This window comes from Bubalus kerabau, chromosome 17 (genome assembly GCF_029407905.1).
Source record: "Bubalus kerabau isolate K-KA32 ecotype Philippines breed swamp buffalo chromosome 17, PCC_UOA_SB_1v2, whole genome shotgun sequence".
Taxonomy (NCBI): Eukaryota; Metazoa; Chordata; class Mammalia; order Artiodactyla; family Bovidae; genus Bubalus; species Bubalus kerabau.
The window spans coordinates 60,904,685-60,931,710 of NC_073640.1; the positions used below are offsets into that span (position 1 = coordinate 60,904,685).

The following is a 27,026-nucleotide window of genomic DNA, read 5'->3' on the forward strand; positions in this document are numbered from 1 at the left end:
TGGTCCAAGCCACTGGAGGACTTAGAGCAGAAGGGGGACAAGATATGAATCATGTTTTAATAAACATTCCTTTAAAAGTCTAAAAACAAAGCTGCAGAAGGTGCAGAGAAAAAGGAACCCTCTTACACTGTTGGTGGGAATGTAAATTGGTACACCCACTATGGAGAACAGTGTGGAGGTTCCTCAAAAGACTAAAAATAGGACTTCCCTGGTGGCACAGTGAATGGGAATCCACCTGCCAGTGTGGGGGATGTGAGCTCCATCCCTGGTCTGGGAAGACCCCACATGCCACGCAGCAACTAAGTCCATGTGTACTGAGCCTGCACTCGTTTAGGGAGATGTTGGTAGGAGGAGATGTGGGGTGTGAGAGAGATCAGGAGTCAGCTTTAGATTGACATGTGAAAATTGAGATGCTTCTTCAAGTGGGAATGTTGAGCAAGTAGTAGTTGGAGCTGTAAGTCTGAAGTTATAACATTATTGTTATTACTAGAGTCATTGTTGTTCAGTTGCTAACTCATGTCCAGCTCTTTGCGACCCCGTGAACTGCTGCACACCAGGCTTCCCTGTCCATCGCCAACTCCTGAAGTTTACTCAAACTCATGTCCATTGAGTCAGTGATGCCATCTAACCATCTCATCCACTGTTGCCCCCCTTCTCCTTTTGCCCTCACTCTTTCCCAGCATCAGGATCTTTTCCAATAAGTCAGCTCTTCGAATTAGGTGGCCAGAGTATTGGAGCTTCAGCTTCATCATCAATCCTTCGAATGAATATTCAGGGTTGATTTCCTTTAGGATGGACTGATTTGATCTTGCAGTCCAAGGGACTCTCAAGAGCCTTCTCCAGCACCACAGTGGGAAAGCATCAATTCTTCGGCGCTTATTCTTCTTTCTGGTCCAGCTCTCACATCCGTACACAACCATTGGAAAAACCATAGCTTTCAGCCCCTATAAATTCCTGGAGTAAGTCTCAGTAGATATTTCTACTTAAATAGGCTTCAATAAATTATAATTAAAGCAGACTTTGTGCTTGCTTTGGCAGCATATATTCTAAAGAGGAAAAGAGGAAGACTTCAATTGCTATAATTACCAGAGGAAGCCTCTATAAATACAGTATTGTTATTTGAGGAGGGCCTAATAAATATGTCTAGAGAGTAAGCCTCTATTAATATAACAGTTCCTAACATAGGCTGCAATAAATATTCTTATTATTGGAACTAGCTTTCTAAACAGTCTTATTGTTTTATGATAAGCATTAGTAAATCTCATGGCAGTAGGCATGAGTTTGTTGAATGAACTAACAAATGAGTGAATGAAGAGAAGGTCAAGGTCATGAGTGATGGATGAAGAGGCAGCTGCAGGAGGAGGTGCAGGTCAGACTTCTAGTGTTTATTCTTGGAGGGGCTCATCCAGGGAGGGACAGGAAGTTGGGAGAACCAACTGGAGATGGCATGAGTAGGCAAGGAAATTGTTTTTTTCACAGATTTTTTTTTTTTTTTTGGCTATGCTATGCAGCATGTGGGATCTTAGTTCCCCCACCAGGGACTGAACTCAGGCCCCCCGCATTGGAAGCTCAGAGTCTTAACCATTGGACCACCAGGAAAGTCCCACAGATGTTGTCATTTATCCTATTATCCTCTTGTGATATTGTGATTTATAATAAGTATATATTTGGTCTTTGTCCCCACTTCTGGCATCTAGGAAAAAGAGGTAAGTTCTGGTGGCTCAGATGGTAAAGAATCTGCCTGCAAGGCGGGAGACCTGGGTTCAACCTCTGGGTTGGGAAGATTCCCTGGAGAAGCAAATGGCTACCCACTCCTGTATTCTTGCCTGGGAAATCCCATGGATAGAGGAGTCTGGCGAGCTACAGTCCATGGGGTCACAAAGAGTCGAACACCACTGAGTGACTAACACTTTCACTTTCAACTTTCTGGCATTCAGATCCTTAAAGCCTAAAATTTCCTAAATTGTGAGGGCAATCAAGGTGTCTCATGTTATATTAGTGTGCTGACTGGGACCACCCCTCCTTAACCAAAGGGAGGGGGCTGGTTGCCAGGGGGACCAAGCACTCCATTAGAGGGTCAGAACTTGCAGTCCCAACACCTGACCTCCTGGTAGGAAAGAGAAGTTGGAAATTGAACTCAGTCACCAATGGCCAATGATGTTCTCAATCATAATTGAGTAATGCAGCCTCCATAACAACCCAAAAGGAGAGGGTTCAGAGAGCTTCTGAGGTTGGTGAACTTGTGCTTTTGGTGGGAAGAGTGACCTACTTGGAGACAGCATGGAAGTTTCGGGCCCCTTCCCGCTTACCTTGCCCTGGGCATCCCTTCCATCTGGATGTTCTGAGTTAGATTCTTTTATAACACACTGGTGACCTAGTAAGTACAATGTTTCTCTGAGTTCTGTGAGCTGCAAATGAATCGAATCCCCTCAGGGGGTCGTGGGGACCTCTCATCTCTTGCTAGCCCTTCAGAAGCACAGGTGGCAACCTGGACGTGTGACAGGTGTCTGCAGTGGGGGGTGGTCTTACAGGGCTGTCTTTAACTCATGTGATCTGTCAGTTTCTTCAGGTAGAGTGTATCTGAATTGAGTTAATTGCTTGGTGATGTGGGGAAAACACACACACACACCCATCAGAACATACGGGGACCTCTCTAGTGGTCCAGTGGCGAAGACTCCATGCTCCCAATGCAGGGAGCCCAGGTTCCATCCCTGGGGAGGGAACTAGACCCAGCATGCCACAACTAAGACCGGGTACAGCCAAAAAAAAAAAAAAAAAAGAATTGGACTTACATACATCAGCTTCCTAGCAGTTGTGAGTGAGCCTAGGAAATTCCCTGGCAGTCACCCTGTGGTTAGAACTCCACGCTTCCACTGCAGGGGGCCTGGGTTCCATGCCTGGTTGGGGAACTAAGACCCACAAGCTGCACTCATGCCTGTGTGCTAAGTCATTTCAGTCGTGTCCTACTCTTTGCGACCCTATGGACTGTAGCCCACCAGACTCCTCTGTCTGTGGGATTTTCCAGACAAGAGTACTGGCATGGGTTGCCATGCCCTTCTCCAGGGGATCTTCCCAACCCAGGGATCAAACCTGCATCTCCTAGGTCTCCTGCATTGGCAGGTGGATTCTTTCCCACTAATGCCACCTGGGAAGCTCCTACAAGCTGCATGGTGTGGCCAAAAAAAAAATAAAGAAGAAGTGGAACCTAATAGCAGGGGCCTGTGTGGTTTATTCTGGTGCCCACCCCTACAGGAACCAAACAGCTTGGGCTACTATAATGCAACCACTCCTGCCCCATTCACCACAATCACCCCTCTTTCTATCTACCCTAAGCCCTCAGGGACCACATTTCAGTAGTTTCAACCAGTTTTATTAGACTCCAAAAAGCCGCTCTAATGGATATCCCATTTCTCTAACAACCCCCCGGCAGGTGGGGTTGTAGGTCTTCTCAACTGCCTCCCCCAGGCCCCAGTCTTGCTCCCTTCCCCTTGGGACACAGGAGTCAGGGGTCCCCACCCAGTGTCCGGGACCAAGCCCCCTCACGCCCCCTAGGAACCAGGGTTTCAGGCCTCTAGGCCCTTCCCCTCCTCTTCAGTGACCAGACTTCTACTTCCAGGTGCAGTCGGGGCACACATTTGGGCTCAGCGGGGAGTGGACAGGCGCCGACATTCATGCATCCGGTAGGCACACATGTAGAAAATTCCTGCACGAGAAGAGACCCCAGTGGACCCCGCCCTAAGCCCTCCCAGCCCTCCATCCCCCCAGCCAGCCCAAGATCCCAACACAGTATTCCCTTTCTCCCTGATTGTCTGCAGGGCTTGGAGTCTGCTTTCTGGCTCAATGCTGGGCACCCTGTCTGGGACTCCCCATCATTTCGCCCTCCTGGGTGCTGCCGGCTGGGACACAGACACTGACCTTCCCACCCCCAAACCTGGTACCTGCAAAGAAGGTCATGAGCAGGGCTACCCAGCCCAGGATGTAGGACCAGGAAAAGCGCCAGTCCCCGAAGCGGCGACCCAGAAAGCTGACGGTAACTCCAGTGTAAATGGCCAAGGCCAGCAGGACGAAAAAGGCTGGAGAGGGCGGGAGATGGGGGTGTGTGTGGGAATGGGGTTGAGTTTAGAGATGGGACTTCCCTGGTGACTCAGAAGATAAAGAATCTGCCTGCCATGCAGGAGACCCAGGTTTGATTCCTGGGTCAGGAAGATCCCCCGGAGGAGGGAATGGCTACCCACTCCAGTATTCTTGCCAGGAGAATCCCATGGACAGACGAGCTTGGCGGGCTACAGTTCCATGGAGTCGCAAAGAGTCGGACATAACTTTTTGCTTTTAGAGATGGGAGTTGGAATGAGATTGAGAAGGGGGCATGGATGCAGAGAGGGATAAGGGTGAGGATGGGGGCTGAGTTGAAAGTAGGAATAAAAATGAGTGGGGAGTAGGGTTAAGGGCAGGGATGGGGTGGGGTCATGTTGTGTCATAAAGAGTCTGACTGGTCTTCGTCTCTGGTTTCTGGGAGGGAAACTCTAAATCCTTGGAACTTTCTGAGTAATAGGAGTGTCTTTGTTTCTCTTGAGCCTCTCAAATCACACCTGAGTTTATATTGACGAGCAGAGATGACTCAGGGTGAGAGCTGGTCACCAGAAAGACCAACTGTAGGATGGAGGGTTGGGACTTGGAGCCACCTGGGATCACTCTAACCTCTGGGGAGGAGAAAGGAGCTGGAGATTGAGCTCAATCAGGTGGCCCATGATGCAATCATTCACGTTCTTGTAATGAAACCAAAAGAAATGCAGGCCACTGCTGCTCACTGGGGCTTCTTGGTTGGTGAACATATGGATGTGCTGGGGTTGGAGGGTAGGGTGATGAGCCCCAACTCTGTAGGGAGAGGGCATGGGAACTGTGTGTTCAGGACTCTCTCCAGCTTCACCCTATGCATTTCTTTAGTTGGCTGGTCTTGAGCTGTATTCTTGGTAATAAAACTGAAATGTTTAAGTATTATGCTTTCCTGGGTTCTGTGAGTTGTTCCAGCAAATTTTTGAACCTGAGTGGATCCTGGGAACCCCTGAATCTGTAGCTGATAGATCAAAAGTGCAAGTGGGCTGGGGACCCCACTTGCAGCTGAAGTAGGGGCAGTCTTGTTGGGAACTGTGCCTTTAAGCCTGTGGGGTCTGATGCCAGCTCCAGGTGACAAGTGCCAGAATGGAATGGCAGTACACTTAGGTGGTATAGGAATCAACGAGCGTTAGAAATAGTCATGAAGTTGTTGTTGGGAGTGGAGGTGGGATTCCGGTGCAGGTGGAGTTGAGAGCAAGGAGCAGTGGGGAATGGAAGCAGTGTTGGGGGTGGGCATGGGTGGGGGTTGGAGCTGGGCAGGGAGTCAGGGAGAGGGGTAGGTATAGGGTGCGGTTCACTCACTGGAGGCGAAAAACATGATGCCTGCAGAGAAGGGCCGGGAGAGGCGGGTGAAGCTGGGCTGCTGAGCGAAGGCCACGATGCCCATGATGATGCCGGAGGTGGCACAGAGGGACGACAGGATCATGAAGGCCCGGGTGGCATTCCAGTATGCTGTAAGAGCACCCCACGGTCACTGCTGTGCTGCCCCTGCCCTCAGAGGGAAGGCTGCTACCTCTGAGGGCAGGAATGCCTTCCCCCTGTCCATATCCCTGACCCAACTCTTCCTTCACTGCTCTTCAAACGGCCCCCTCTTCACCTGGCAAATTCCTATTCATCCTCCAAAGCCCACCTCCCAGATCCCCTCCTCTAGGAAGCACTCCCTCACCCCTCAGGCACCATCAACACTTCCTTCTCTGGTTTGAGACTCTCTTTGTCTATCTCCCTCTCCAGCCTGATTGCTCCCTGAGGACAAGTACCTGATTGATTCTACATCACAAATATGCCCAGCAGAGGCTTGTTTGAACAGGAGTCTAGAGAAATGTTTGTTGGATGAATGAATGAGTAAATGAATGGATACCAATTTCCCATATCCCCCTGCTACTCACTGTCTACCCTCTCTCTCATGCTCCCTTTCCCTTCCCTCATACCACTTGCCCATATCTAAAAATGTCCCACTTGTTTATTTCTAACTTGTTTATGATGTCTAACTCTCTGCACTGAGTTTTCGGCTCTGTAGGGACAAGGGTCTGGCTTTCTCATTTACTGCTGTATCCCCAGCATCTAGTGCCTGGCATGTAGTAGGTGTTCAGTAAACATGTTGAATGAATGAAAATCCCTGAGAACAGTCTTCATGATCTCAACTTCCACTTGGCAACTGTCAAGTATGGACCAGGCTCTCTTTTCCTGTATGACCCTATTTATTCCTTCCAAGAGTCCTATGCTGTGTTTTCCTGCCCATTTTTTTCAAGTGAAGGAAGGAATAGAGGCTCAGAGAGGCTCAGTGTTTTGCCCAAGGTCCCACCATTAGCAGAGAGACTAGAGTTGAAAGTCAAGCTCAAAACTCTCAGTCTTAACTACTTGGGGCCACCTGCTGGTCATACCCAGCTGACCATGAATCCAGAGAAGGCTTGAAAAACCGGAATTTTCAACAAGAGCTGGAGGTCCAGATTTTAATGTAAAATCTCCAGACTTTTTTAACACTGGAGTATTATAAAACAAAGACATCTCTTTGTTGACAAAGGTCTATATAGTCAAAGCTATGGTTTTTCCAGTAGTTGTATGTGGATGTGAGAACTGGACCATAAAGAAGGTTGAGCGCTGAAGAGTTGATGCCTTTGAATTGTGGTGTTGGAGAAGACTCTTGAGAGTCCCTTGGACTGCAAGGAGATTAAACCAGTCAGTCCTGAAGGAAATCAACCCTGAATATTCACTGGAAGGACTGATGCCAAAGCTGAAGCTCCAATACTTCGGCCACCTGATGTGAAAAGCCAACTCACTGGAAAAGACCCTGAGGCTGGGAAAGACTGAAGGCAAAAGAAGGGGGTGGCAGAGGATGAGATGGTTATATAGCGTCACTGCACTGACTCAGTGGACATGAATCTGAGCAAACTCCAGGAGATAGTGAAGGACAAGGAAGCCTGGTGTGCTGCAGTCCACGGGGTCACAAAGAGTCAGACACGACTTAGCGACTGAACGATGACGACGACTTTGGAAACTTTAAAAATGTTATGAATACACGTCTAAGGTTGGGTTTGGCCCTGGGGAAGCACGCTCAGAACCCCTGCTCTAATTTTGGTGATTGGAGTACATAAGTCATACAATGAACGAACAAGTTAAACCAGTTGTTTGGACAAATACTCAAAAATCTATTGGGGTGAGGTTGTCCCTGAGCCCCTCAGTCTCGGGGTCATGAAGATGTTAAATGAACCTGAAGACCTCCATCCAGCCTCCCTCTCTCCCTTCCCCGGCAAAGATAAGACAGAGAAGAAATCAGAGCATCCCAGGGCGGGGGGTAGGGTGGGGTGGTTCCCAGTCTGAATCAGGAGGAATTGTAGAAGTGTGACAATGGATGCAGCCAGAAATGAAAAAGATACATGAGCCTTTTTCCCATGAGATACATTTCCCATGAGCCATCTCCCATGAGATACATGGGATCCTAAAAAGACACATGATTGGCAGATGGCGCTCTGAAACCGGTAGCCCAGGGCAAGCTTTTCCACTCCCCCTGCCTCAGCTTACCACTCTAGTGAATGGGCAGGTTTGGTGAGATGGGGTAGATGAAATTTCCTGCCACAAGCCTGTCACATCACAGGGCTCAGGGAAGGTGGGCTCCTCCTCCCAACCCCCTCCCCTTGCAAAAGAATTGGTTTTTCAAGGTCATGTATTCTGTCTTATTTATAGACACAAAGGAACTGCCTTCTTAGTGTTGTTGGGACAACTAAAGGAGTTAATCCAGGCAAAGTACTTAGTATAGCATGTAAGGCACAGTAACAATATGTGCCAGTTATTATTATTATTACTGCCATCACTGGATACATATAATATAGAGCATTTGATACACTGTATATCATTAATATATTACATAACACATATTATATAATATATGTGAGGTAATATAGTATGTATCTCTATGTATCTCTCTCTCCAGGTATGAGATTCCCAGGTGGCGCAGTGGTAGAGAGCCAGCCTGCCAATGCAGGCAATGCAAGAGATTCCGGTTCAATCCCTGGGTTGGGAAGATCCCCTGGAGAAGGCAATGGCAACCCACTGCAGTATTCTTGCCTGGAGAATCCCATGGACAGAGGAGCCTGGTGGGCTGCACTCCATGGGGTCCTAAAGAGTTGAACATGACTGAGCACTCACAACTTCCATATATATGTGTATATATACACTTGACCCTTGAACAGCACAGGTTTGAACTGTGCAGGTCCACTTACATGCAGATTTTTTTTTTCCAATAAATACATACAGTACTACACGATCTGGGGTTGAATCCGTGGATGCAGAATTGTGGCTATGGACCCATGGCTGTGGAACAGCAGATACAGAGAGCTGACTATGTGACTTGAGCATCCAGGGGTTTGGGTATCTACTATGGGTCCTGGAACCAATTCTCTGAGTATGCTGAGGGACCGAGGGATGACTGTACATACATACAAATATATACAGATAGGGAAAGAAGTACACAGAGATACATAGTACATTATAATAATTTATCAGAGAAGGCAATGCACCCCACTCCAGTACTCTTGTCTGGAAAATCCCATGGATGGAGGAGCCTGGTAGGCTGCAGTCCATGGGGTCGCGAAGAGTCGGACATGACTGAGTGACTTCACTTTGACTTTTCACTTTCATGCACTGGAGAAGGAAATGGCAACCCACTCCAGTGTTCTTGCCTGGGAAATCCCAGGGATGGGGAGCCTGGTCGGCTGCTGTCTATGGGGCTGCCCAGAGTCGGACACAACTGAAGCGACTTAGCAGTAGCAGCAGCAGCAGTGCTTGAGACTGGGTTCAGTCCATGAGCCAGGAAGATCCCCTGGAGAAAGGAATGTCTACCCACTCCAGTGTTCTTGCCTGGGAAATCTCATGGACAGAGGAGCCTGTTGGGCTATGGTCCATGGGGTAGCAAAGAGTTGGACCCAACTGAACAACTGAGCACGCATGCACATTAGTCCATCTACTGTAAGACCTATTTTTATCCCATTTTTGCAATATAGAGTGTAATACATACACTATATGGGCTTCCCAGGTACCACTAGTGGTAAAGAACCTGCTGCCAATGCAGGAGACATAAGAAATGCAGGTTCTGTTTCTGGGTTGGGAAGATTCCCTGGAGAAGGGCATGGCAACCCATGCCAGTATTCTTGCCTGGGAAATCCCGTGGACGAGGAGCCTGGTAGGCTACAGACCATAGAGTCACAAAGAGTCAGACATGACTGAAGCGACTTAGCAGCAACATATACACTATATATCTATATACACATATATACACACACGTATACATATACACATATGTATTACATGGCTTGGCTCACAACAAATATTAAAAAATACCTCATCTAGCATAGAAAATTTAGGGTCTGTATTGCTTCTGCATCCTCCTAGTACTGAACAGAGTTCTTGACAGATAATATTTAGAAAATGCTCTTTTGTCAGCCCCAGCCCCAACTGCTGTTACCTGACCTCTATTTCATGCCATAAAATGTCACCTTTCTCCTTAACTTCTAAATCAGTACATCCTGTAATTGTACCACAAAAAAAATACTGGAATCCCAACTCTGTCCCTTCCCTGCTGTGTGACCCTTGGGCTGGACCCTTTCCCTCTCTGAACCACATGGTTCTCCATCTTCAAAACGGGGGGCCCTTCTGCTATAAGGTTCTGCCCTGAGGGAGGCTCTGGTCCCAGGCAGAGCCCAGACCCCATCCCGGAGCCTCACCAATGCTCTCCGTTTGCAGGTAGCACTTGGTGCCCAGGCAGTATCGCCACAGGCCCTGGTGGGCAAAGGCCCCTGACAGCCGGTACTGCATCCAGTGGTCTGTCGCCGTGGCCACCACCAGGAGGATGGTCCCCACCCAGGCACAGAAGAGGCCGCCTCCCATGAAGCTGTACATGGTGACCTGTGGGTGAGGGGAGAAATGGGGTCACGAGCTGGACTCCCGGGTCCTGGGGGAGGTGAGGGCTGGGGGATCTGAGTCCTGGTTTGAAGGAGGAGGACCTGGGGACCTAGACTTCCAAACCCTAGGGTGGGGAGAAGGGGTGGGGGCTGGGACATCAGGTCCCAGTGGGAGCAAAGAACTGGGCACCTGGACCCCTGGCTCTGGGGGAGGAGAGCTTGAGGACCTAGACCTTTGTGTCCTGGGGGAGACCAAGGCTGGGGGCCTAGACATCCCGGTCCTAAACTGGGAAGGGGCTGGACACTCCCTGCTCCTTGGGGCACCAAGTCTCTGGGGGGAAGGAGAGGGCTGGGGCCTGGACTCCCAGATCCGAGGTAGAAGGGGGCTAGGCTAGGACCCCACCCGCAAGGTCCCAGGGAGAGAAGGGAGTCCCAGGGAGAGAAAGGAGTCCCGGCCACCTACGTTTGCGGGGAGGAGGGGGCCACACCTGGTCCTTACCTGAGCAGCAGATTCTGCCGAGCCCTCCGTCTGCCTCGGCCCCTCTGAGCAGACTGAGCCTGGCCAGGTCGCTAGCCTCTCGGCTCCCTGGGTCCCCCCAAATCCCTTAAGCCTCCCCACACAATGGCCTCGCAGCCCAGCAGCTTCCAGCAGGCAGAGGCCCCCAGATGGAATTCGCTGAAGCAGGAATCCAGGCCCTGCCTCTCCGCAGCCCCTGGCCCCACTGGCCTCTCTCCGTGACCCTCCCAGTCACCCTGGCAGCCTTTCACAGGCCTGGCTTCCGGCACCCACGGGGTTAGCCCGAGCTGCGTAAGCACACACAGACACAAGACATAGGGACACTCAGCCATTTATTGTGCAAGCCAGTCCCCCTCCCCCAAGGGCAGAAAATGGGGTGGGCGCTGCAGGTGCCTGCATATGTTGGGACAACAGGGTTTTCTGCAAGTGGGGTCACAGGGCATGTCACCTGGGGGGCTGGGACAGGAAGGGGGTTGAGGATGAGGTGGCGCTGGCTGGGGTCGAGGACATGGCTGCGTTGGGGGCTGGAGCTTCAGTGAAATGAAGGATGACGGGGCCGGACTGGCCTTTAGGAAGAAGGGGATGAGGGAGCTGGGAACGAGGCTACGAGGGTGGGTCAGGGCAGAGATGGGAGCAGGAAGGGGGATGAATGGCTGGGGCTATGGGGTGGGGCTGGCGGGAATGGCTTTGGGGTTAGGAAGGGGGCTGGAGATGTCCGGGGGAGCCCCGGGGGGTTGGGAGAGAAGCGCAGGTTGGCACTGTAGTTAGGGATGCTGTCAGAGATGGGAAGGGGCTTGGGTTTGGGCATGAGGTTCAGGGTTGTTTCCCTGGCTTGGGATCCGAAGTCAGGTCCCGGTGTCACCAGCTGACTTGCAGGAGCCCCTCCCGAGGCTGTGGTTTTCAGGGAAGAGGGATGGGAGTGCGATGTTCCCTGGGTATGGGGTCACCCCGGGCTCCAAGAAAACTCTCCTGGTGACCTCCAAGGCTCTCTCCAGAATCTGGGATTGCGGGATCCTCAGGGTCCTAGTACTCGGCCTCCCAGTCCTCAGCAGGTGGCGGCTCCACGGGTGGCTCCGGACCCTGGCTGTCCTTCTTCCCATCCTCAGCAGGAGGTGCTGGTGATGGTGGCGTCACCAGCGGGGTCTTGGGGCCAGCCCCACGGCCCCTGGCCCAGCCTCTCTCTGCCTGTTGAGCCCTCCCAAGTCCCCATCTCCGGTGGCCCCGGCCTGGCCTGTGCGGGAGGTTCCAGCCCCCGCGTCCCTTGGGTGGCCTCTTGGCAGTGCCTGGCTGGGTGCAGCATGCCTGGGGGACACAGGCGCAGGAGGGCAAGGACTGCTGAAGCGAGTAGGCCCCCATCAGGGCGCTATGCAGGAGGTAGGAGAGGGCATCCAGGCGGATGGGGACGGTCACAGAGGCCAGGCTCTTGGGGAGCCCCAGGTGGGCTGGATCTGGGGTACCCAGGAAAGAAGCGGGCAGAGCTGGGAAAGATGGAGGCGGCCACGACCCAGTCCCGGGGGATGGCAGATTGTTCCTAGAACGACAAAAGGACAGGTCAGGCGGGGGATGTCCCCGGTCTACACATGCCTTTCCTTTCCACAGCCTCGCTGCTTCCTGCCTTCTCCCAGGCTTTCATTTCTCACCCTCAGGACCGTTTGCCTCTGACTTCTGGCCCCTTACTTTCTCTCTTTCTCTGTTCCTTCCTCTCTCTCTTTACAGACAGGCAGACCGCTCAGCTGGAGCTTCAGCGTCCCACCGAGCATGGTTCCCATTCCAGGCTGCCCTCCTCACCCATGTGTCTGGGCCAATCATTTCCCGCTTCTGAAACTTAAGTTTTCATACCAAGAGAGAACTTCTGGTGGTATCAAAGGTGCCTCTGAAAGGGCTGGGTCTGGGAAGTGTTCAATACTTGGGGTCAATTATTATTATTTCTCCAGACAATTATTAGTATCTTCAATTCTCCTGGTTCCCGCTAGAAATTTCTCTTTCTTCCATTAATATCTGCTTCTAGCTCTCTCCCTGTTTCTCAGTATCTCGCTCAGCTCTGTCGCTAAGATCCTCAAAGATTCTGTTTGTATGAGATGATACCAGAGCCTTACCCCACCCCCCACCCCCCACCCCTCGCCCGCCCCCGGTACCCTCTCTGGGTCTGCTCAACTCTCTCTCCGATTTTCTCTGTCCCTCCTCATTCTGGGTCACTGTCCTTCCCGCGGGGAGTCTCGTGTCTCTCACCCCTCAGGCCCAGTCTCTTCCTTTCGCTGTTCCATCTTTACGGGGGTGTTTCAAGTCTTTTCTAGCACCTTCACCTGGATTTCTCCAGCGCTCAGAGAAAGGGGAAGGGTCTGGGAGAAGGTGGGCGGGACTTTGTTGGGAAGGGGCGTGGCTTGCGGGCTGTGCGGGCGAGGCGTGCGGGTGAGGCGTGCGGGCGTGCGGGCGTGCGGGGTCGTGGCTTGCGGGGCGTGCGGGGGCGAGGCGTGCGGGCGTGCGGGGCAGGGGCGTGACTTGAGGGGCGTGGCTTGCGGGCGTGCGGGGGCGGGTCGCGCGGGTAGTGCTGAGCAGCGCGGAAGCGTGCGAGGTTTGGATTCTGCCGGTTGTAGATGCTTCCAACCGCACGTCTCTCAGGTCTCAGTTCCCACCTCCCAAGTGCAGGCCCCCAGCCCCTTCCTTCCTCAGCTCTAGAAGACTCTAGCCTCCTCTTCATCTGTATTCCTGGACCGCGTCCTGGAGGGAGTAGGGGTGGGGCCAATGATGTTCTCTAGGACTAAAGGGGCATTTAAGGGAATCTGAACATGGGATGCTCCCGGGGGCAGAGGGGTTAGTAGCTGGGCTGCGAATCTTCGAGGCTGGATTTCATTCTAAGCTCTGTCTCTGACTTACTGTGTGTTCGTAAACCCTTTTAGTCGCTGTGTTTTGAGAAACGGAGTTAATATTACCTTCTAGGATCTCGTGAGGTTTAAAGGCTATATCGCATGTGTAAAGTAGTCAACATGCGATCTGGACTAAAATTCATCTCAACCAATGAGCCTTTCTTATTGTTATTGCTGGTGACCATGGTAGTATTTTATTGAGAAGCAATGGGATTCTTGTATCTATTTATCTAAGAAATATTATTCAGTGCCTGCAATACTCTAGGCGCCAGGTTGGGCGCCCGACAAAATAGATGCACGCTTATGAAACTTACGTGCTGGGTGAGCAACACACAAGGCACAGACGGTACATTTCCTACATGAAAGAGGGCTTTGGAAGTGTGAAGACAGGACAAGGGATACGAAGGCACAGGGGATTATTTTAGATAAGATGGTTAGAGAAGACTACTTGTGGGATGGTAGAGAGACCAGCAGGTGCAGAGGTCCTTCAGGGTGAAACAAACAGTGATTGAGGGACTGGGAAGCAATAAGCTAGGAGATGAACAGGTCTATTTTGGGAATACCTTCACATTTACAGAAAAGTTACAAAGATAACTTTGTAACTCACCCTGCTTCCACTCTTGTTATTTCCTTACGTGGTCGTGGAACATTTGTTACAGCTAAGAAATCAGCATAGTTCTTAAAAGTATATTTATTTTAGTTATTTATTTGACTGCGCTGGGTCTTAGGGATCTAGTTCCCTGACCAGGGATCGAACCAGGGTCCCCTGCATTGGGAGTTCAGAGTCCTAGCCACTGGACCACAAGGGAGGTTCCCTTACATGACTCTTAACTAAAACTCCAGACTTGATTTGGATTTCCCCAGTTTTTACACGAACATCTCTTTTTTTACTGTTCCAGAATCCAGTGCAGGGTCTCACTGAATCGTCACATCTCAGTCGCCTCTGATCTGCAGCCATTTCTGTCTTTCCTTGTTCTTCACAACTTTGATAGCTTGGAGGACTACTAGTCAGTTTTTTCCTTTTAATAAAACAGAAAGTGAAAGTGAAGTAGCTCAGTCGTGTCCAACTCTGCGACCCCATGGACGGTAGCCTACCACGCTCCTCTGTCCATGGGATTTTCCAGGCGAGAGTACTGGAGAAGGTTGCCATTTCCTTCTCCAGGGGATCTTCCCAATCCTGGGATTGAGCCTGGGTCTCCCGCATTGTAGGTAGACCCTTTACTGTCCGAGCAGCTGCTACCAGGGAAGTAATAACACAGGTCTATTTTAATTAATAATTCCAATTTATTCGTCCTCATTTCACAGAGGTTCAAACTGGGCCTCAGAGAGGCTAAGTAAGTTACTCAAGGTCACAGAGCAGATAAATAACACAACTGGGATTTGAACCTTACCTCCAGAATCTGCTTTTAATGGAGACACAAGTAGAAGCTAAATTGTATAATACCTTATAGGCTGCATTGAAGACTATGGAATTTTTTAAATTTAATTCTGGAACATTGAGATGACTTTGAACGTTTGCAGGCAGAGGTGTGACATAATTTATGTTTTAAGAAGAGCTCTGTGCCTGCAGTTTGGGGAGTAGATTGTGGTGGGGCTTAAGACTGGAAGCAGGAAGCCTAGGGAGAATGCTGTTATCCTCTAGGCAAGGGTGGTGATGACCCCAAGGAGGGTGCGGATAATGGGAATGGGAAGATGTGAGTGTATTTACAATGTATTTTGGAAGGAGAACCATCAGGATTTGCTGTAGGGCTGCTGGAGGTGAGGAATGGGGAATCAAGGATGATGCAAAGTTTTCAACCTGAGTGGCTTTCAATATGAATTTTCTTATAAAAGCTCACAACATCCCACTTTAAGGATGAGAAATCGGAGAGTAACTCACTTTCCGAGTTCTCTTGAGCTAACTCTACGCCATGCTGGGGACTCAGTAGATGGAGAACCAATAGCTGCTCTTCAAGGGCTCTCAAGGTTTGGGGGCGGGGGGGTGAAATCCATGGTAGCATTCAGGGGTGATGGAAGCTGGGACACTGGCAGGGACAGGACAGTGAGAGCCGGAAGTGGGTAAATGTAGCCTGGAGGCCAGGAAGTGGAGGGTCAAGTCGGGGGCCAGGAAAACAGTTGCTCGCTCGCTAGAGGCTGGAGAAGAAGGTAGGGGAGGGTTTTTTGTTTGCTTGTTTTTACAGGAGGGGCCTTTGGGCTAGGTCTGGGGTGAACGGATGTAGAAAAAATGGTGCGAGCAAAGGCCAGGTGGCTGGAATCAAAAAGATTTTATCAAGAAACCTGGGTTTCTTTTCTGGCAGCTATGATTAGCATTCAGGTCTCATTAATCTGGTTACAGTCTATCCCAAAGAAGAAGCTTTTGTTGAACAGGGCTCCGAAATGACGGTTTGAATTCTCATTCTGCTTCTTACTAGCTCTTGCCCTAGAACAGGCTAAGTCTGTTTTTTCGCAACATAAGACTCAATCCCAGCGTAACGGCACTGCTTCTGGTTTTGTTCCGTAACGGGTCCTCCTATTTCTGCGATCAGGGTCCGACCTTGTCACTTACCAAGTTAGTCAGTTCATTCGCTCAGTTGTTTCCAACTCTTTGCGACCCCATGAACCATAGCACGCCAGGCCTCCCTGTCCACCACCAACTCCTGGAGTTTACTCAAACTCATGTCCATTGAGTCAGCGATGCCATCCAACCATCTCATCCTCTGTCGTCCACTTCTCCTCCTGCCTTCAATTTTTCCCAGCATCAGGGTCTTTTCAAATGAGTCAGCCCTTCACATCAGGTGGCCAAAGTATTGGAGTTTCAGCTTCAACATCAGTCCTTCCAATGAATATTCAGGTCTAATTTCCTTTAGGATTGACTGGTTGGATCTCCTTGCAATCCAAGGGACTCTGAAGAGTTCTCCAACACCATAGTTCAAAAGCGTCAATTCTTCGGCTCTGAGCTTTATTTATAGTCCAACTGTCACATCCATACATGACTACTGGAAAAATCATTGCCTTGACTAGACGGACCTTTGTTGGCAAAGTAATGTCTCTGCTTTGTACTCTTGCCTGGAAAATCCCTTGGACGGAGGAGCCTGGTAGGCTGCAGTCCATGGGGTCCAGAAGACTTGGACACGACTGAGCGACTTCATTTTCACTTTTCCCTTTCATGCATTGGAGAAGGAAATGGCAACCCACTCCAGTGTTCTTGCCTGGAGAATCCCAGGGACGGGGGATCCTGGTGGGCTGCCGTCTATGGGGTCGCACAGAGTCGGACACGACTGAAGTGACTTAGCAGCGACAGCAGCAGCAGTTTGGTCATAACTTTTCTCCCAAGGAGTAAGCGTCTTTTAATTTCATGGCTGCAATCACCATCTGCAGTGATTTTGGAGCCCAAGAAAATAAAGTCTACCACTGTTTCCACTGTTTCTCCATCTATTTGCCATGAAGTGATGGGACCAGATGCCATGATCTTAGTTTTCTGAATGTTGAGCTTTAAGCCAACTCTTTCACTCTCCTCTTTCACTTTCATCAAGAGGCTCTTTAGTTCTTCTTCAGTTTCTGCCATAAGGGTGGTGTCATCTGCATATCTGAGGTTATTGATAGTTCTCCCCGCAATCTTACCAAGTATCTGGCCCTTTAAGGCCCTCCCCAGGAGCTAGGAGAGCGGAGGCGGGCTTTTGAGTCTCTAAGGAAATGCGCTTCGCCCAGCTTCCAAAATTGACAGGCAAGTTCTGAAAAGTGGCCAATCAACTCCTGCATCGGGTGGGAAGGACGTTTCCGATTTGTTGGGGGAAAGGGCAGTCATCGGCTTGAGCTCCGCCCACTTCTTGTTACATAGGACAGCGCGAGGCGCCATCCTCAGCTCTGATTGGCGGGTGAACTCGCATTGCTTCCGGGCCCGCTCCCTCCAGCTGTCAGATCTAGGTGGGGCTCGGAAGCAGTGCGAGGCTAGCACCCCAGGAGGGTAGCACCCTCATTCTTTGGCTACGTTTCTGAGCACAAGTCTCTCTCTCGCCCTCTGATTGGCTGTTTCCTTTCAGCGCCAGGGCTGTAACTGAAGGTTTTGCCCTGGTCTTTAGCGGTGTCCCTTGTTTGCTTCTCGGCGCGGTAGCAGCCTAGACCGGGAGATGCTGAGCGAAGCTAGAAAGAGAGAGGGGTCCCCAGGCTGAGGGGAGTCTTGGTCTTCTAGAGAAGCTCATTGGACTTTCCTGATGGCTCAAGTGGGTTAGCAATCCACTTGGCCAACACAGGAGCCATGGATTCATCCCTGGCTCCAGAAGACCCCCTGGAGGAGGAACTGGCAACCCACTCCAGTATTCTTGCCTGAAAAATCCCGTGGATAGTGGAGCCTGGCGGGCTAGTGCTTGGGGTCGCAAAGAGTCGGACAGGACTGAGCAACTAAGGACAGGACTGGGCAACTAAGCACGCTTCCAGTCTTAGGACGACTCTCTTCCTTCCACTGCCCCCTAGAGGCCTCCGACTGTCAAAGTCCCAAGATGCGATCTTCAGAGCCTTCCTGGCCCACAGGACTCAAGGATTCCCTTAAATTCCTTCAGTCCCCTTCCCTGCAGGAGACCCTTGGGTGCCTTCTCTCCCTTGAGCCTTACCCAGTCGTTCAACACCTCCAACTTAAGAGCCCTTCCGGTCTTGGGGTTTTCCACTATTCTCAGAAATGGTCGGGATGCTTTGGCAAGAGGTTACTGGAGACTGAGTTTAAGAGGTCAGATTTGTGGGCTGAAGTCTGTGCTGGAATGAGTGTCCCTGGGTTTACGTGGCTCTCATGATTGCTTTTTTGCCCCCTAAGATTTTTAAATATTGTTCTTTTAAAAAATTATTTGGCTGTGCTGGGTCTTAGTTGTGGTGTTTGGGATCTTTGGTGCAGCATGTGGGTTCTAGTTCTCTGACCAGGGATGGAACCTAGGCCCCTTGCATTGGGAGGGTGGAGGCTTAGCCACTGGACCACCAGATAAATCTGCATGATTGCTTTTTAGATTGCTTGATAGTCAGGGTTTGCTAGAAAAGTCCGCTAAAGTGGCAGTGGGAGTCTGGAGGTGAAGGGCCCCAGAAAGGGAGATCGCTGAGATACTTGCATTAAATCATTTAAATTCTCACAATCTTTTAAAAACTGCTCAAAATATTTTACATTTGTATTATTTACCTTCTTTCAAGTACAGTAAAATTCACTCTTTTTGGTGTGCAGTTCCCAGTTTTGACAGATGTATAGAGCTGTGTAACTGTCACTGCTAACAAGATCCAGCGTGTTTTTATCATTCCTCCAGATTCTCTTGTGCTGCCTCTTTGTCATAATAACCTTTTTTAAAAAAAGTTTTCATCAGTTATTTATTGAAAATTCACTAAAAACTTAACACCAGAATCATACTCTATGTTGGAGGAGTTTATTTTATATAGGTTATAATCATGCTTACTTGAAGGTCTATATGAACTTGACCTTATAGATTTCATGTAAAAGTTTAGTTACTCCAAGTCCTCTTATTGTCTTTAGAAAGTCTTTTTTTTATTTTATTCAAATATAGTTCATTTACAATGTTGTGTTTAATTTCTGCTGTACAACAAAGTGACTCATACGTATATGTATCCTTTTTCATATTCTTTTCCATATATATGTATATATGACTGAATCACTGTGATCTACACCTGAAACTAACACAACATTGTAAACCAACTATACTGTAATTTTTAAAATTTTTGTTTAAAGGTGCCTACCATTCCAAAAGAAGAAGCAGAAGAACCAGGAAAGCTACTAAACAACAACAACAAACTTTTCCTAACTGAAGGCTAGCTTTCTTAGGCTTAGCAAGGCAACAACTCCATTCTTCCTGAAATCAGTCATAGGCAATACAGAAAAAAAAATGGGCATGACTGCGCTTCAATAAAGCTTTAATTAGGGACACTGAAATTTGAATCTCAAGTCATTTCCATGCATCATAAAACATCCTTCTTTTGATTTTTTTTTTCCCCCGAATCATTTAAAATGTAAAAAACACTCTCGGCTCACAGGTGCCATCAAAGCCGACAGCTTGACCCGTGAGGTTGTCTGGGCGACCTCACAAACAGGCATGCTTCATCCTCTCTAAAGGCTCCCCCAACAGTTGAGAAACTGAGACTATGAGTAATCAGCTGGGGCGGGGCCTGAGTTTCTCCGAGAAAAAGCTTTTCCTTGCTCAAAAGAGTGTATTTGGAGAAGTGAGGGCAGGAGGAGAAGGGGGCAACAGAGGATGAGATGATTGGATGGCATCACCGACTCAATGGACATGAGTCCGAGAAAACTCCAGGAGATGGTGAAGGACAAGGAAGCCTGGAGGGCTACAGTTCATGGGGTCGCAAAGAGTCGGACACGACTGAGCAACTGAACAACTCTGAAGACATTCATCAAGCTGCTCCAGGGTCTGGGACGGGATGACCCATCCTCGGAGGATTAAAAAGAGAGAGAGAGAGACCACACTCTGTTCTCATCCCAATTGCTCTGCCTGGCCTGCATCCGAGTCCTCTGGCCCAGCAGACCCTCAGTGGAACTGGATTTCAGCATACTCTGGGTGCGTGCCCTCAGGTCTTTGGGTCTCCCATGGTCTAAGGCCTGGGAAGTTGAGGACAGCGTAATGGAGCTCCTCTTGGTTGTTCTCTGCTTCTGAGGCTTGTAGAGATGACTTGGGTCCTGGACAGTTGTGGGAGACGACATGGAGCTCCTTCTGATTCTTTCTGGCTTCCAGGGAGTGACCATCTGCAGGAGGAGGCTGGGAAGGACTGCTTGGTTTGGCTTTCTGTTTCTGAGCATAAGAGGGGGGGAAAAAACCGACCATCCTGCCTTCCTTCATTCAACAAATACTTGAGTGCCTTCCCAGTCAGTGCCAGGTACTAAGTAAGGAACTGGGGTTACATCAGGCAGTGAAACAAAGACTCTGCCTTCCCTGAGCTCGCCTCTTGTCTCTGGACAGGAACAAACTATAAACAGAAGTCTGTTGTTTAAGCCTCCATCCTGTGGCTCTTTGCTATGGCCGCCCTAGTGAACTGACTAATGCAGGTAGATTGGTGTGAGGACCACCACAAAACACAGAAGGGCTCCATCAACACATACATCTCCCTCCCATATCCATAACCTCCCTTCTCATCTGCTCCCATCCCGGAGCCCTCACAACTACTAACCTGTCCTCTATCTCTACAATCGTAACATTGGAGAGTGTTTTACACAGGGCATCTCGTGTAGGTGACCATTTGAAATTGGCTTTTTTTGTTTTTTTTCTTGGTCCCTAAGCTCTATCCAACAGAAGTGGGGAGAAGTGGTTTGGATGGATTTGGGAAGAGATGTGCTGATGGATCGATTGTGGGATGATAAAAAAGAGTAGAATAAGAAGTGACTTTAAGGCTGGAGGCTTGAGCAGTTGGGCCAATGTGGGCTCTTTGCTGAGATGCAGCGAGTGGAGGAGAAGGGATTTAAGTGGTACTTAGTCACAAGTTTGATTTTGGACAGGCAAAGTTTGAGATGACTGTTAGACATCCTAATAGAGATGCAGCTTAGAGAGTTGGCTGTGAGTCTAGAGTTGAGGAATGAGTCTGGGAAATGTAAATTTTGGAGTCATCAGCATCTACATGTTCACTCCTGAAAATACCCAGCATTGGGTTAAACTGCACACTTTGGGTTAAGCAGCACACTTATTAGATGCCTGGTACTCAATGTTTTATGGGTAGAAAATGAGCCTATCAAATACCCAGAATGAGCCTACATGGTCTGTACTACTATTATCCCTTTCTTAACAGTTAAATCGAGGCACAGAGAAGTTAAGTGACTCATCCCAGAATACACAGAGTGGAAAGCAGGAAGGAACCCCGGCAGCCTGACTTCAAAGCCCTGTCCTTAATCATCACTAGGACATATGGACCCTCAGTGATATGAATCATTGTGGCATCATTAATTATACATAGTCATGTCGTTGGTAGTGGTGATGGTGAAATAGCTGCCATCTATTAAGCAATAACATGTGTTGTAATCCTCAAACCGGCTCTCAAGGAGGAAGCAACAGAGGCTCAGCAGGAAGGAGGGATATGGTCAAGGTCTCCTAGAAGTTATGTGTCAGAATCAGGGTTTGAATCCAACACCTGGGCCTTTTCCACTGTGAGGAAAATCGGGGACGGGGCTGAAGAGGAGCGCATACAGGAGTCAGAGAAGGGGACCAAGAGGCAGCGGGTTGGGAGCACTCACCAGGGGGCCGGCCTTAGGGATCACGTTGATGTAATCCAGGATCGTGCTCCTGCGTGAGAACCTGGACCGCGGAGCCTCTCCGGGGGCCGGGGCCGGGGCCGGGACCTTTGCCTGGGTCCATTTCTTCCTCAGAGTCCTCACTCTGAGGAAACACCCCGCGGCCTTGGTGTGCGCCCGGGTCCCGCCCCCTTTCCCGGGGTGCCCCCAGATTCCACGCCCCATCCCTCGCTGCCCCACCCCCACACACCCCCCGCTCCTAACTCACAAGATCAGGATGAAGCAGAGGAAGAGGAGGGTGGTGACGCCAATCCCTAGAGAGATTCCGCTGGCGAAGGCCCCGGAGGCGAGTCCCTTCTCGTCTGCACGGAAAAGGTCAGCCGTCTCTGAGCCCGTCCCATTCACGTGGGTCCTCACGTCCGCCCGCCACTAGGCGCTCAGTCTTCCGGCTCCCATGCCAGAGCTTTTCCCCTGCAGCCCCTTCCCATCGACTTCTTGGAAATTCCACTACACCCCAAGCCCAGATATCAGGCTTTCCTATTTAAATTTCCCCTCTGCATCCCAAGGGGCTTCCCTGGTGGCTCAGACGGTAAAGAATCCGCCTGCAATGCGGGAGACCTGGGTTCGATCTCTGGGTGGGGAAGATCCCCTGGAGAAATGGCAACCCACTCCAGTATTCGTGCCTGGAGAATCCCATGGACAGACGAGCCTGGTGGGCTATACATTCCACGGGGTTGCAGAGTTGGACGGGACTGAGGGGCTAACGCGCCGGCGTGTCCCCGCCCTCCCCCAGCTCCTGATCCAACCACAAGACCCAGCCCCGGTCCCTCTCAGCCCCCGCCTCCACGGGGTGTCCAGTTGACCCCTGACCTGGCAGCAGCAGGACAGACCCGCTCCGGACCCCGTGGCCGTTCAGGGCCTCGCAGCTGAGTCTGAGGCCGGAGCTGAGCCCCTCGCGGAGGCTCAGCGAACTGTTGGCCCAGGGTCCGGCGGAGCTGGAGGCGACCTCAAAGGAGGCGTTGCTGAGCTCCCCCTCCAGCAGCCCCTCCCCAAGCCGCCAGCGCAGGGAGGGGGCCGGCCGGGCTCTGGAGGAGCAGCTGCAGCGCAGACCCTCGTCCTCCTGGGAGCAGGAGGGGCCCAGCAGCTGCGGGGGGGCTGTGGGAGAGATGGGAGGGATCAGAGGCGCCCCTCCCCTCCCTGGAACCCCGGCCTCCTGTCCCCAGGGGACCCCACACTCACAGACCACGGAGAGGCTCAGGGAGATATTCTGGGAGCCCAGCGGGTTCTGAGCCCGGCAGATGAACTCCCCTTCCTGCTCTGTTTGTATCTGAGGCAGCTCCAGGACCCCGGGATCTGAGGGCTGGGAAGGGCTCACAGTCCGTCCCAGTCGGGCCCAGCTCAGCTGGGCAGGGGGGTTGCTGTGAGCGACACAGAGGAGACGCAGGCTTTGGCCCTCCAGGACCCGAAGAGATGCTCCACTCTCCAGGTTTTCCAGGGCTAGGGGGAGAAGAGGCAGGATGGATGAAGAGAGGAGGAGGGCACAGGAACCCTCCTGCCTGCTGATATGCCAGACGTCCGTGCCGCAGTGTGGGACCCAGAAGCCTGGCTCCTCTGATGCCCTTCCCTACCTGTGCGGTTTGCTTGCGAGACCATCACTTTCAGGTTCTCTGGGGCATCTGAAACAGAGACGGGGCGCTTGGCTGTAAACAAGGCAGGGGTTTCCTTCTGGGCCAAGTGAACGTCCCCAGGGATGAAGGGCTCGGAGGGGGAGGAGGGTTGAATCACCCTCTGAGTGATTCTCCGAAGAGGAACCCAAGGGAACTGACTGGTAAGAAGGGCAGGTCCCTAAGATACGGTGCTACGTAACAGAAATAGGTCTTTGGTCTTCGTCCCTACTCCACACACAGAGCTTCTAAAACTCCTGGATTTCCTGAATGGTAAGCATGATAAAGGTGCCTTGTTATTTAAAACAAACCCCTTTCCACCATCCCTGAGTATACCATTATTGAAGTGACTTTTGAAAGTGCCCGAGGCTGAGGGCTTGTTGTCTGGAGAACCGACCACTTGATTTGAGGGTTGAAACTTCCAGTCCCACCCCCTGACCTCTGAGGAGGGGAAAGAAAGGGGACTGGAGATTGAGTTTAATCACTAATGGCTGATTTAATTAAAAGTGACTATGTAACAGGGGCTTCCCAGGTGACTCAGTGGTAAAGAATCTGTCTGCTAATGCAGGATACCCAAGTTTGATGCCTGGGTCGGGAAGATCCCCTGGAGGAGGAAGTGGCGACTCTCCCTAGTATTCTTGCCTGAGAATTCCCAGGGACAGAGGAGCCTGGCCAGTTACTGTCCATGGGGTCGCAAAGAGTCAGATGCGACTGAGCACATCCACATGCATATGTAACGAAGCCTCTGTAACCATCTCCCCAAAGGGGGTGAACAGATGGAGATTTGGGGAACATGGTGCCCAGGAAGAGGGCATGGAAGGTAGGTGCCCCTTCCCCATACCTTGCCCTAAGCATCGCTTCCATCAGGCTGTTCGTGAGTTAGAGTCTGTTGTAATAAACCGGTGATCTAGTGAGCAAACTATTTCTCTGAGCAGCTCAAGCAAATTCATGGAACCCAAGGAGGAGACCATGGGAACCTGCAATCTATTACTGGTGGGTCGGAAGCACGGTGACACCCTGGACTTGTCATTGGCAGCTGAGGTGGGGGTGGGGCCAGCCTGGTGGGCCCCATCCCTTAACCTTTGGGGATCTGACTGAAGCTCTCTCCAGGTAGACAGGATCAGAACCGAGTTGAGCTGTAGGACAGCCCGCTGATGTGGGAGAATTGCTTGGTGGTGTGGGGAAAATCCCGCCCCGCTCCTCCCATCAGAGCTAGAAGCAGAATCTTTGGTTCTGTTGGCCTGGAGTTCCAGGTCCCCGTGGAGCTCTAGGACTCTGCCCCCAGCCCCCTTGCCTCTTCCCCAGCCCCCCACCCCAGGCCCCTACCGGTCACACTCACACTGCACTGAGAGGTCCAGGCTGCGGCTCAGGAAGCCAAGCCTGTTCTCAGCCCGGCAGGTATAGCGACCCGCGTCCTCGGCCTTCACCCTGGGCAGCGCCAGCTCCAGAGCTGTGGAGCCCAAGGGGTGGGACCAAGAGAGGACTCTGTCCTGCAGGGTCCAGCTCAGTGTGGCCAGCGGCAAACTGTCCGCGGTACAGAGCAGCCGCAGGGACTGGCCTTTCTGGACTTCCAGGTGTGGGCTCTCTCCCCTGGGCTCCAGAGCTGCAGAGAGAGAAAGAGAGACAGCAAGAGAAGGACCACATCGGGAAACGCCACTCCCCCTGCCCTCCTGACACCCTCAAGTACCTGGCTCATCGGTGTAGGAGATGCTGATAACCAGGTCTTTGGGGGCATCTGTTAACAGGATTGGGAGTTGGCTTTGGGGAAAGTGAAAGTCGCTCAGTCGTGTCCGACTCTTTGCAATCCCATGGACTATACAATCCGTGGAATTCTCCAGGCCACAATACTGGAGTGGGTAGCCTTTCCCTTCTCTGGAGAATCTTCCCAACCCAGGGATCAAACCCAGGACTCCCGCATCGCAGGCGGATTCTATCCCAGCTGAGCCACAAGGGAAGCCCAAGAATATTGGCGTGGGTAGCCTATCTATCCCATCTCCAGCGGATCCTCCGGACCAAGGAATCCAACCGGGGTCTCCTGCATTGCAGGTGGATTCTTTACCAGCTGAGCTGTCAGGGAAGCCCGGCTTTGGAGAGGAATGATACATTCCCCACCGCCAGAGAGCACTCCCTCAGGGAAAAGAAAGTGTGACAGTCCCCCGGGAAGACAGGCGACGCATGAGTGCCCAAGATGCGCTTGCGGATAGAGGACCATATGGCAGCCGCGTTCCCCTCCCAGGGCCGAGCCCAGCATCGCGAGACTCCGCGCCTTCCTCCCCGCGGGCCGCCAAGAGCTGTCGGTCATCGCCCAGCCCTTCTCTCCACCTCCCCATCCTTCGAGCCTGGAGCGCACAGTCCTTCCCGCCCCCAGACTCACACGCCACGCTAAGCCGGACGGTGTTCTCCGTGCTCACACCCTCTCCGGAGAAGTCCACTTTGCAGGTGAGCTCAGTGTTGTGGTCCTGGGGTCTGGGTGTGAAGGTGAGCTCTGAGAAGTAGGAAGTTCTCGAGCTGGCGTCGTGGGGGGAGACGGTGTTCCCGATCCAGGAGAGAGTAGGGACGGGACATTCGTCAAAGATCCAGTTAAACGCACAGAAGAGCGTCACCTGGTGCCAGGGCTGCAGGATCTCAGGGACGTAGATCTCCGGCTTCTGTGTCAGGGCTGGGATGGACCGAGAGAGGGTGGGATGCCAGCCCCGGATTGGGGGGTACCCTGGGGGGGGGTCACACATGGTCTGTTCTTTACAGCCCCTCCCCAGTATGAGAAGGTGGGGGAGGGGGTCCCCCCTCCCCGCGCCCCATTCCAGCTCGAGCCAGTTCCATACCTGTCACCTCCAGATAGAACTTGTATTCCATGAAATTATATTTCACATAATCGCCTCTCTCGAACCGGAAGAAGTACAGTGCGCTATCCTCCAGGTGTGCCTCTTTGATGAGCAAGGAGCAGCTCTCACTGGGATCGCCAAGGAGCTGGAATCGGCCCTGGGTGTTTGTGTCCACGTCCTGATCTGGCTTGTTGGTGGCCACTGGCAGACTGGGCTTGGGGGTCTGGTCTCTGAACCAGAAGCCGTAAGCTGGGGTGGTGGGACTCCATCCTCTGGAGGGGTAGAAGATGGAGCATGGCACGACCACGCACAGGCCTTCTTGCACCATCACGAACTCCTGCACCTGTAGCTTGAATGAGTCCAGAGCCTGCGACCCTATGGGGGAGACAGAGGTTCAAGCTGCAAGCCCAGCCCGGACCCCAACACCCTAGCCCCAGGGCCCCTCCTGGCCACCCCCATCCACTCACCGCCCCACAGCATGGCCAAGAACAGCGGCAGGAACATCTCAGGCACTTGGACCTTCCTGGGACACACTCATTCCCCAGACACTTTGACAGGCAGTGGGTAAGGGCAGAAGGCGGAAGCTGAGCCCTGGGGGACTGATGCATGAAATGCGCTTCTGGTGCACAGACCCACACGACTCTTTTTCCTTTTCTGGACTCTCCCCACCACCACCTGGCACCCACTTGAACTCACTCTGGGGAGCTCACCTGGTGTCTGGGCTCCCTGAGCTGGTCGCCTTTCCCAGTCATCTCTGGGGGAGGGGCTGGAGAGCATGTGTCTAACCTTGGGGCCTGGCTTTGGGTGGGTGTAAGCTGGGGCCTCTCCCACTTGACCCTGAGTCGTTAGAGAAGCAGAAGTGAAAGTCCCCAGTAAGCCCTTCCAGGGTGACTGCGGTGATTTCTGGGGCAGAGGGTGGTGGTGGTGCAGGGCTGGTCTTGCCAGATAAAAGGCAGAATGC

The 27,026-nt window shown here is 51.6% G+C and overlaps 3 protein-coding genes across 3 annotated transcripts; all 3 read right to left on the bottom strand.

Moving 5' to 3' along the window:
• Positions 1 to 3,354: 3,354 nt before the first annotated feature.
• LIM2 (lens intrinsic membrane protein 2) lies at positions 3,355 to 10,005 on the bottom strand. The gene is made up of 4 exons (XM_055553033.1): positions 9,831 to 10,005; positions 5,416 to 5,565; positions 3,939 to 4,073; positions 3,355 to 3,703 (listed from the first exon to the last, which is right to left on the bottom strand). Exons 1-4 carry the CDS (start codon positions 10,003 to 10,005, stop codon positions 3,642 to 3,644), a joined length of 522 nt encoding a protein of 173 aa, XP_055409008.1. The 3' UTR covers positions 3,355 to 3,641.
• Positions 10,006 to 10,839: 834 nt separating this feature from the next.
• On the bottom strand, positions 10,840 to 12,956 carry C17H19orf84 (chromosome 17 C19orf84 homolog). Its single transcript, XM_055553031.1, has 2 exons — positions 12,754 to 12,956; positions 10,840 to 12,055 (listed from the first exon to the last, which is right to left on the bottom strand). The coding sequence occupies exons 1-2, from the start codon at positions 12,786 to 12,788 to the stop codon at positions 11,548 to 11,550; spliced, it is 543 nt and encodes a 180-aa protein (XP_055409006.1). The 5' UTR covers positions 12,789 to 12,956; the 3' UTR covers positions 10,840 to 11,547.
• A 6,293-nt stretch (positions 12,957 to 19,249) lies between these two features.
• Positions 19,250 to 26,569, bottom strand: SIGLEC10 (sialic acid binding Ig like lectin 10). Its single transcript, XM_055551202.1, has 11 exons — positions 26,533 to 26,569; positions 26,066 to 26,440; positions 25,618 to 25,902; positions 24,931 to 24,978; positions 24,583 to 24,846; positions 23,208 to 23,255; positions 22,819 to 23,076; positions 22,450 to 22,734; positions 21,848 to 21,941; positions 21,583 to 21,724; positions 19,250 to 20,152 (listed from the first exon to the last, which is right to left on the bottom strand). Exons 1-11 carry the CDS (start codon positions 26,567 to 26,569, stop codon positions 19,892 to 19,894), a joined length of 2,097 nt encoding a protein of 698 aa, XP_055407177.1. The 3' UTR covers positions 19,250 to 19,891.
• Positions 26,570 to 27,026: the final 457 nt, after the last annotated feature.

Coding starts and splice junctions, on each gene's coding strand:
- LIM2 (XM_055553033.1), bottom strand. CDS start 10,005: ATGTACAGCTTCATGGGAGGCGGCCTCTTCTGTGCCTGGGTGGGGACC. Junction 5,566..9,830: donor CCTGCAAACGGAGAGCATTG/GTGAGGCTCCGG, acceptor GTGCTCTTACAG/CATACTGGAATGCCACCCGG. Junction 4,074..5,415: donor CATCATGTTTTTCGCCTCCA/GTGAGTGAACCG, acceptor CGCCCTCTCCAG/CCTTTTTCGTCCTGCTGGCC.
- C17H19orf84 (XM_055553031.1), bottom strand. CDS start 12,788: ATGGAACAGCGAAAGGAAGAGACTGGGCCTGAGGG. Junction 12,056..12,753: donor GAAGAGACTGGGCCTGAGGG/GTGAGAGACACG, acceptor TTGTCGTTCTAG/GAACAATCTGCCATCCCCCG.
- SIGLEC10 (XM_055551202.1), bottom strand. CDS start 26,569: ATGTTCCTGCCGCTGTTCTTGGCCATGCTGTGGGGCG. Junction 26,441..26,532: donor CTTGGCCATGCTGTGGGGCG/GTGAGTGGATGG, acceptor TCTCCCCCATAG/GGTCGCAGGCTCTGGACTCA. Junction 25,903..26,065: donor GTTCTATCTGGAGGTGACAG/GTATGGAACTGG, acceptor GGTCCATCCCAG/CCCTGACACAGAAGCCGGAG.